The sequence below is a fragment of the Corylus avellana genome, chromosome ca9 (assembly GCF_901000735.1).
Source record: "Corylus avellana chromosome ca9, CavTom2PMs-1.0".
NCBI classification, from domain to species: Eukaryota; Viridiplantae; Streptophyta; class Magnoliopsida; order Fagales; family Betulaceae; genus Corylus; species Corylus avellana.
Genome location: NC_081549.1, coordinates 2485389 through 2494055, shown reverse-complemented (window position 1 = coordinate 2494055; position 8667 = coordinate 2485389). Strand labels below are relative to the sequence as shown.

At 37.6% G+C, this 8667-nt stretch overlaps 3 protein-coding genes across 4 annotated transcripts in view; all 3 read right to left on the bottom strand.

Moving 5' to 3' along the window:
• Window positions 1–956: 956 nt before the first annotated feature.
• LOC132161670 (1-aminocyclopropane-1-carboxylate oxidase homolog 1-like) lies at window positions 957–2393 on the bottom strand. 2 transcript variants are annotated; one of them, XM_059571840.1, is made up of 2 exons: window positions 1465–2393; window positions 957–1349 (listed from the first exon to the last, which is right to left on the bottom strand). In XM_059571840.1, exons 1-2 carry the CDS (start codon window positions 2270–2272, stop codon window positions 1090–1092), a joined length of 1068 nt encoding a protein of 355 aa, XP_059427823.1. In that variant the 5' UTR covers window positions 2273–2393; the 3' UTR covers window positions 957–1089. The 2 variants fall into 2 exon arrangements, with proteins under 2 accessions (XP_059427823.1, XP_059427824.1); XM_059571841.1 differs by having other exon boundaries at window positions 1225–1349; window positions 1433–2393.
• Window positions 2394–4903: 2510 nt separating this feature from the next.
• LOC132192225 (1-aminocyclopropane-1-carboxylate oxidase homolog 4-like) lies at window positions 4904–6423 on the bottom strand. Its single transcript, XM_059607499.1, has 2 exons — window positions 5437–6423; window positions 4904–5355 (listed from the first exon to the last, which is right to left on the bottom strand). The coding sequence occupies exons 1-2, from the start codon at window positions 6271–6273 to the stop codon at window positions 5095–5097; spliced, it is 1098 nt and encodes a 365-aa protein (XP_059463482.1). The 5' UTR covers window positions 6274–6423; the 3' UTR covers window positions 4904–5094.
• Window positions 6424–7643: 1220 nt separating this feature from the next.
• Window positions 7644–8667, bottom strand: part of LOC132191693 (1-aminocyclopropane-1-carboxylate oxidase homolog 4-like) — a 2403-nt gene continuing 1379 nt past the window's right edge. Inside the window, exons 2-3 of the mRNA XM_059606785.1 lie at window positions 8168–8659; window positions 7644–8075 (exon numbers count right to left, since the gene is read on the bottom strand). Of these exons, the coding sequence (XP_059462768.1) occupies window positions 7818–8075; window positions 8168–8659 (750 nt within the window). The 3' untranslated portion in view covers window positions 7644–7817. The remainder of the gene's footprint in view (window positions 8076–8167; window positions 8660–8667) is intronic.

The following is an 8667-nucleotide window of genomic DNA, read 5'->3' as shown; positions in this document are numbered from 1 at the left end:
TTCAAAATCCTTGACATAATTTTTTTTTTTTTTGGGATCTCCAAATGCTTATACATCACTAACTTCTATGGGGATAATTACACGACTCCACCTCCCCATGCCACAGGCCCACAATAACCATAGCTCCCACTAATTTGCTTATTTGTGGGTTTTTTTTTTGTTTTTTATTTTTTATTTTCTTATTATCTATACAAGGAAAGGGAGAGGGAGATTCGAACTAATGACCATTGCTTCATGAGGCATGGCCCATAGCCGATTGAGCTACCCCTTATAATTTCTAAAGGTGTTGGCCGACACGCGATGATGATGATGGCATTTTGCACTACTTTGGAGCAAGATGCAAGTGCCTCAAGAATAAAGGGAAGGAATTCTTGGATTAACGTAATTCATATCTCAAGCTCCGTTACCTTAGAATTAACGAAAGCTTTGCCTAAAGAGTAAAGATCAAATAGTTGGTTGCATGCACTAACCCAGATCCACTTCTATATAGGGATAAATAAACCTCTTTAATTAAGAATAGAGTTGATGGATTGGTCGGTCCCGCTGTCCTTATTGAACTTAAATAGAAGTAGAGCCACGACTCTTTAAAAAAAAAAAAAAAAGGGTAAAAAATTACCCTTATTTACAAGTTTGCTCCATTCAACAAAAGAATGCATTTTCTATCGACGAACGGACCCGCCAAAAGAGTAAAGATGAAAGAAAAGAAAAATGCGCATTGATCAATTAATGTTACGTATATATTCTCTCTCTTTTGGGTCTGATGAATGATATTATAATATTTTACTTGAATAGTTCATTGATATTCTCAATTTCTCATGCTCAATACCCACAAGCCCACAATCGATCAAGAAGCGAGAACTCGTGACAAGGCTTATAGCCAAAGGGGGTCGGTAGAATTACACTATATATCATGGCGGCCAATTTCTTATAACAAATTAAAAATAAATAAATAAATAAAAAGACATCCCATAGGGTGCTTTCATTAGTTCCATGTACTAATAAGCATGATTATTAACAATGCTGATTAATTAAATAGGGATCGATGGAGGCCATCCCTTTTATTATACAAAATGCCATGATATATATATGCTAATTTTGTATTGTAATTTTCTTGATCATACTCTTACTATCCAATCCTTTGCAATAAAAATTCTCTAAATATTCCTGCATGGTGAATTTCATATAGATAGCTAGCTTTTCCGATGACAACAACTCCGACAAAGGTCTATAATAGCAATCTTTCCCTTTTTCTACGTTGAAAAACATGACGATAGAGATTCGTGCTTCTCTATAAGAATTAGCTAGCACACACGATGTTGTACACTTTTGTACTCTCCATTTGAGATTATCTACAAATAAGAAAGATAAAACAAAATTCGATTAAACAACTTAACAAAATTTTAGGATGACAGACTATATAGTATAACTTTACCTAAAGAAAGTCTCCAACGTTAATAATCAAACCTCCAGGCACCGGATTTACATTCACCCACTCATCCCCATGCTTCACTTGCAACCTAGGCACGTGGTTCTGCAGCAGAACCGTCACCACACTCGGATCAGTATGCGATGTAATCCCCACCGTCAGATCTGACTGAGGACAGTACGGATAACAATGACCCACAAAAGCCCTTGAATCGGAGCACTTTAACTCTTTCAACTTCCCAGCCTCCAACCCCAACCCTTGTGACAACAACTCCATCACAGTCTCTGCCACCTCGATTGCACGCTTATCCCATGCTACCATCTCCTTCCTACAAACCTCCAGTATATCCTCCGCTTTCTGTGGCGTTGGAGCCGTCCACGCCTGCAATGAGTCGTGCCACGCAACCGCGTTGGCTCGGTACAAGTCGTTGTTGCTCGTGTACATCATGCCCTGCCCCTCATCTCTCTTGTAGTACTTGCTTTTCACCTCGTGGGGTTGCTCGTGAAATGCTTTGATGGCGTTGATGGTCTCCTCCAGTTTTGGCACGGGAGCGCCATGGTTGATCACCTGGAAGAAGCCCCATGTTGTGGCCGCCTCTTTCACTTGTTCGACGATTTTGCGGCGATGAGTGGCGGAGTTTACACCGGAGAAGTCGATGACGGGGATGCTCGCGCATGTGGAGGAAGATTTGAGGTCGGAGAGGGTTTCGGGAGGGTGGACGAAGAACCGAGGGATGGAAGTGACGCCGGAATCGGAGAGGCCCTTCACCCCAATCTTAGACTCATCGAACTCCTTCATGCGGTCGTAGCCGGAGGCTGCATCAATGCCTACCATGTTTTTTAACATGGTGATTTTGAGTTTCAGAAAATATGGGTTGTGCGCGTTAGATTAGATGATTCAGATGATTGGTTTGGTTGAAAATAAGGGTTGTGCAAGTAGTGGGCATAAATGATGGCCGCAGGAGGCATCCATATTAGGGTTGGTTTGTGAAAGTTTAAAAATATTTTTAACATTTTAAAAATTTATTTGAAAAAACAAATACAAGTTTGATAAAAAAAAAAAATTCAAAGCGCTTTTAAATGTTAAAAGGCCTAAAAATGACCAAAACACACTTTAAAAAATAAAAATAAAAATAAAGATTTTGTCCAAAGGTAAAAACACTATTTTAGTTTATATTTCTCAAACGCAATCTCAAACATACCTTTAGAGGATTTCTAGCAACTTAACTAAATTATTATTATTATTATTTTTTATGAGTCAAATTATTCAAAATTACAAAAATATTTCTCCAACCAACTCAGCAAAATAGTAATTTTGGTGTGGTGGATAAACAACCCTCACTATTTCCCAGCAAATGAATAAAAAGTAATATTACTTTTCTCTCTCCCTCCCTATTCTTTGAAAAAAGTTAGAAAAAAATAAAGAAATATTTAAAAAATAATATTTATATTAAATAATAAAAATTGATAGGTAAAATGGTGGGGTTGCTAGGGGGGCATTAAAAAAATTGATAATATATATATATATATATATATATATATATATATTGATTATTTTGATGAGTAAAATTTGATCAATATGATAATAATGCTTAGGAACAAAATAAAAGGGTGCTAGGATGGTCATTGTTGGGTTTTGAAATATAGATATAAAATTATAAAAATTAACCATAACATTTAATTAAAAAAATCAAAATTTTCAATTATAACTTAGTAATTTTATGTAGAGTTGGTAATAGATTCGGCCCAAATTAGAGTGTATGAATTGGGGTGAGGGAAGCAGAAATTCCGAATAGTCAACTAAATACAATAGTAATGTCATCAATACCCCTCTCGGACCACTGAATTGAATACTGATCAGATAAGTACTATCCAGTGTCTACCTCACCCCCAACTCTAGCCTCTAGGACAACTAGACAAGGCCGTAGCCATTAATTATGTCTCTCTCACATAAGGACTGTTTCTGTCTCTAGCTCTCACTGATTTTTGGGGAAACCGGCTTCCTTAATTCTTAAACAGCCAACTAAAACGCGTCTGCCTGCAAATGAAGGACCCACTCCGAAAAATTGAAAATAGAGTTACAAACTCATTTATGTGACTACAATAATGTCCAACAAAATCATAAACGTGCATTGTCTATAGACCATATGCTAACAGAAAACAACAAACAGAGAAATCAGCAACGTGGGACATGCACGTACGTACCAAGTTATTCATCAATTGATCCATGTCTCTCATTTTATCTCTTGCTCTTTAAGTTAGGCCACTTCTTCAAAGTTCACATGAAATATAGGTGAAATGCATGTATTCCACTAAAACAATAATTGTGCTGATCTCCAAATGCCCACATATACATCACTAACTTCTGTGGGGATAACACGTGCGTACAACTCCACCTCCTCCTGGGCTCCCCATTGCCACAGGTCCACTAATTTGCCCATTTGTGGTTTCTAAAGGTGTTGGCTGACAAGCGATGATGATTGGATTAACGTATGCAGTACGTGGCAAGCAGTAACCCATCCACTTCTATATATATAGGATATAAATAAACCTCTTAATTAAGAATTAAATAATTAGCTAGAAGGGCTAGCTTGTATATTTATGATGCAAGAGCTTGGCCGAGTGATCAGCTAAATTTGCAAGCACATGAAAAACTCCAAAAATTGGAGGAAAACTGAAAGAAAAATATCATTTTGGAGTGTTCTTTATTGATAAAATTGAAATATATAAATTTATAGTCAGTTTGACCATCCTAATTCATCGAGTTTAGATAAAAGTAGAGTCGCAACTTCACAAATAAAAAAATAAAAAAAGTACAAAATTGCCCTTATTTCAAGTTTGCTCGGTCAAACAAAGATTGCATTTTCAATCGATCGAACTCGATCTCAAATCGCTCGATCAAATATCAATCAAATTCTCTGAAATTTTCTACACCTAGCAATCAAGCGCAACCCTCAAACAAACTTTATGGTACTTGCTGAATTACAAGAACCCCTTACTCTCTTTTATTTATTTATTTTTTTGAAATGTCCACACAAAAAAAAAGAGGAGGAAAAATTTGAACTATTGGCCTTTAATTCATTAAGTGTGGTCCACAGCCGATTGAACTACTTCCTAAAGACACAAAAACTCCATACTTGACATTCTTCCTTCACTCAAACTTTTCGGTGAAGCTATCAGATCGATCTATATATATATATATATATATATATATATAAAATTGTACCTTTAGGTCCCACCAAAAGAAAGAAAGATAAAAGGAAAAGAAAAATGGCCACCGATAATGTGAGGTATTCTCTCGATCTTTTGGGTCTGCTGAATGATATTTGATTGATATTCTGATTAGTGACTAGTAAGGATTTAAATTTTCAGGCTCAATTACCCACAAAGCCACAATCAAGAAAAGAACTTGCATGTGATAAGGCTCATAGGGTGTCGGTAGCCAATTATTTTTTATAACAAATTAAAAATAAATAAATAAATAAAAAGATAGCCCAGAGGGTGCTTCCATAAGTTCAATATACTAATAAGCATGATAATAATGCTTATTAATTAAGTAGGGATCGAGGGATCCCTTTTATTATACAAAATGCCATGGTATATATTATACAAAACGCCTTGATATATATATATATATATATATATATATATATGAAACACATATATGTGCTAGTTTTGCATTTTAACTTTCTCGATCATACTCTTACTATCCAACCCTTTGCTATAAAAATTCTCACCATATTCCTTTACGGTGAAGTTCCGATAGATAGCTGGCTTTTCCGGTGACAACAACTCCGGCAAAGGTCCATAGCAGCAATTATCATTCCCTGGGCTTACGTTGAAAAACATGACAACTGAGATTCGTGCTTCTTTATAGGAATTAGCCAGCACACGATGCTGTACACTTTTGTACTCTCCATTAGAGATTATCTACAAATAATTAAATCAAAATCGAATTAAGAGTAGACAACTAATTGACAAATATAGAATACATAGTTTAGTGCGTTTTACCTGAAGAAAGTCTCCAACGTTAATAATCAAACCTCCATGCACAGGATCAACGTTCACCCACTCGTCCCCATGCTTCACTTGCAACCCAGGCACGTGGTTTTGCATCAGAACCGTCACCACACCTAGATCAGTATGCGGTGTAATCCCCACCGTCAGATCTGGCTGAGGACAGTACGGATAACAAATACCCACAAAGAGCCTCCCATCCGCAAACTTCAACTCCTTCAACTTCCCAGCCTCCAACCCCAACCCTTGAGACAGCAACTCCATCAAAGTCTCTGCCACCTCGGTTGCACGCTTAGCCCATGCTACCGCCTCCTTCCTACAAACCTCCGGTATATCCTCCACTTTCGGTGGCGTTGGAGCCATCCATACCTGCAAATAGTCGTGCCACGCAGCTGCGTTGGCTCTGTACAAGTCGTTGTTGCTCGTGTACAACACCTCCTGCCCTTCGCTTCGCTTGTAGTACTTGCTTTTCACCTCGTGGGGTTGCTCGTGAAAAGCTTTGATGCCGTTGATGGTCTCCTCCATTGCTTGCACGGGAGCGCCATGGTTGATCACCTGGAAGAAGCCCCATGTTGCGGCCGCCTCTTTCACTTGTTCGACGATTTTGGGGCGGTGAGCGGCAGAGTTGACGCCGGAGAGGTCGATGACGGGAATGCTCGCGCATGTGGAGGAAGATTTGAGGTCGGAAAGGGTTTCAGGAGGGTGGACGAAAAACCGGGGTATGGAAGTGATGCCGGAATCGGAGAGGCCCTTCACGCCAATCTTGGACTCGTCGAACTCCGTGATCTCCTTCTTGCGGTCGTAGCTGGAGGCTGCATCAATGGCTGCCATGTTTCTTTAGCGATTTGAGTTTCAGAAAATCTGGGATGCGTCAAATGCTTGGTTTGGTTGTAACTTGTAAGCGCCTGGTTTTGTTATATATATATATATATATGGAAAATATCAAAATTTAGTCTTTATATTTGAGTACATTTTAAGAATATATCAGCATTAGTTTCCGTGTCGAGTTCGATAGTGTTGATTTATAGGTATAAAAATATATAAGTCATCAATAACGTATAATTAAACGGATCAATTTTTTTAATTTTATATTAAATTCACATCTAATTGGTTGCTAGTATTATAAAAAGGTTGGTCACTGGATGGGTTGAGGACCAATTAGATTTTAGGTGAGCTTCGTCTACAAAAGGATTAAAGGACGTAGCTTTATGTCTATATCAATCTCTCACACAGAATAGACACAACTAAAAAAAAATCTCTCACATAGAGTCAATTACTGTTTGTCTCCCCCACAGGTTTTTGGATGGTGATTGGTGATGAGAATTATGCCTCTGCCTAGCTACAACTACTGAGATCCATTTCGCTCATAATTCAAAATTTATGAACCAAAGCCTCCTTTTTCTCATCTATTTACTTGATTTATAGAAGAAAAAAAAAAAAAAAATTAGAGAAATTTTCTCAATTCCTTAAACAGCCATCTAAAACATGCCCGATTGCAAATGAAACACCCCCATGCACTCTGAAAAAATTAAGAGCTACAAACTCATTGATGTGACTACAATTATTGTGTGGATGCTAACAGAAAACAGCAGGCAGGGAAATCAAGACGTGTTATCCGTATGACATTAAATTGTGTGGGCTTATGATTGATAAGTATAATTGATTCATTTAATTAATTGTCATTTGACAGATGACCTGCAAAGCATATAAACACATCTATATCCCACTAGTTGATAAATGTGGGACCAAAAATCTATGCAATATCAAAGAAAAAAGAGTACTCCAAAAGAAAGGACACTAAAGCTGAATAGAAGAAGATAACCATAATTAAGGAGAACTCATCCATATCTTTAATACTATGTTAAATTACAAATTATTCCAAAAAAAATTAAATTTATAAAAAATGATGAATTTAGTATTTAAAATCCTTGACATAATTTTTTTTTTTTTGGCATCTCCAAAAGAGTAAAGATGAAAGAAAAAGAAAAATGTGCATTGATCAATTAATATTACGTATATATTCTCTCTCTTTTGGGTCTGATGAATGATATTTGAATATTTTACTTGAATAGTTCATTGATATTCTCATGCTCAATACCCACAAGCCCACAATCGATCAAGAAGAGAGAACTCGTGACAATTAAGGCTCATAGCCAAAGGGGGTCGGTAGCATTATTACACTATCATGGCGGCCAATTTCTTATAACAAATTAAAAATAAATAAATAAACAAAAAGACATCCCATATATAGGGTGCTTTCATTAGTTCCATATACTAATTATAAGCATGATTATTAACAATGCTGATTAATTAAATAGTGATCGATGGAGACCATCCCTTTTATTATACAAAATGCCATGATATATATATATATGCTAATTTTGTATTGTAATTTTCCCGATCATACTCTTACTATCCAATCCTTTGCAATAAAAATTCTCTAAATATTCCTGCATAGTGAATTTCTCATAGATAGCTGGCTTTTCCGGTGACAACAACTCCGGCAGAGGTCCATAATAACAATCTTTCCCTTTTTTTACGTTGAAAAACATGACGATGAAGATTCGTGCTTCTTTATAGGAATTAGCTAGTACACGATGTTGTACACTCTTGTACTCTCCATTTGAGAGTATCTACAAATAAGAAAGATAAAACAAAATCCAATTAAACAACTTGACAAAATTTTAGTATATATTCTCTATAGGAGTCTATAGTTTAACTTTACCTGAAGAAAGTCTCCAACGTTAATAATCAAACCTCCAGGCACAGGATTTACGTTCACCCACTCATCCGCACGCTTCACTTGCAAGCCAGGCACGTGGTTCTGCTGCAGAACCGTCACCACGCCCGGATCAGTATGCGATGTAATCCCCACCGTCAGATCTGGCTGAGGACAGTACGGATAACAATGACCCACAAAAGCCCTTGAATCGGAGCACTTTAACTCCTTCAACTTCCAAGCCTCCAACCCCAACCCTTGTGACAGCAACTCCATCACAGTCTCTGCCACCTCGGTTGCAAGCTTATCCCATGCTACCATCTCCTTCCTACAAACCTCCGGTATATCCTCCGCTTTCGGTGGCGTTGGAGCCGTCCACGCCTGCAATGAGTCGTGCCACGCAGCCGCGTTGGCTCGGTACAAGTCGTTGTTGCTTGCGTACATCACGCCCTGCCCCTCATCTCTCTTGTAGTACTTGCTTTTCACCTCGTGGGGTTGCTCGTGAA

What these genes read in the sequence shown, in the direction of transcription:
- LOC132161670 (XM_059571840.1), bottom strand. Translation starts at nt 2,272, where the DNA reads ATGTTAAAAAACATGGTAGGCATTGATGCAGCCTCCGGCTACGACCGC. An exon ending in TGTAAATCCGGTGCCTGGAG is followed by an intron (nt 1,350 to 1,464) that starts GTTTGATTATTA and finishes TCTTATTTGTAG; the next exon opens with ATAATCTCAAATGGAGAGTA.
- LOC132192225 (XM_059607499.1), bottom strand. Translation starts at nt 6,273, where the DNA reads ATGGCAGCCATTGATGCAGCCTCCAGCTACGACCGCAAGAAGGAGATC. An exon ending in ACGTTGGAGACTTTCTTCAG is followed by an intron (nt 5,356 to 5,436) that starts GTAAAACGCACT and finishes AATTATTTGTAG; the next exon opens with ATAATCTCTAATGGAGAGTA.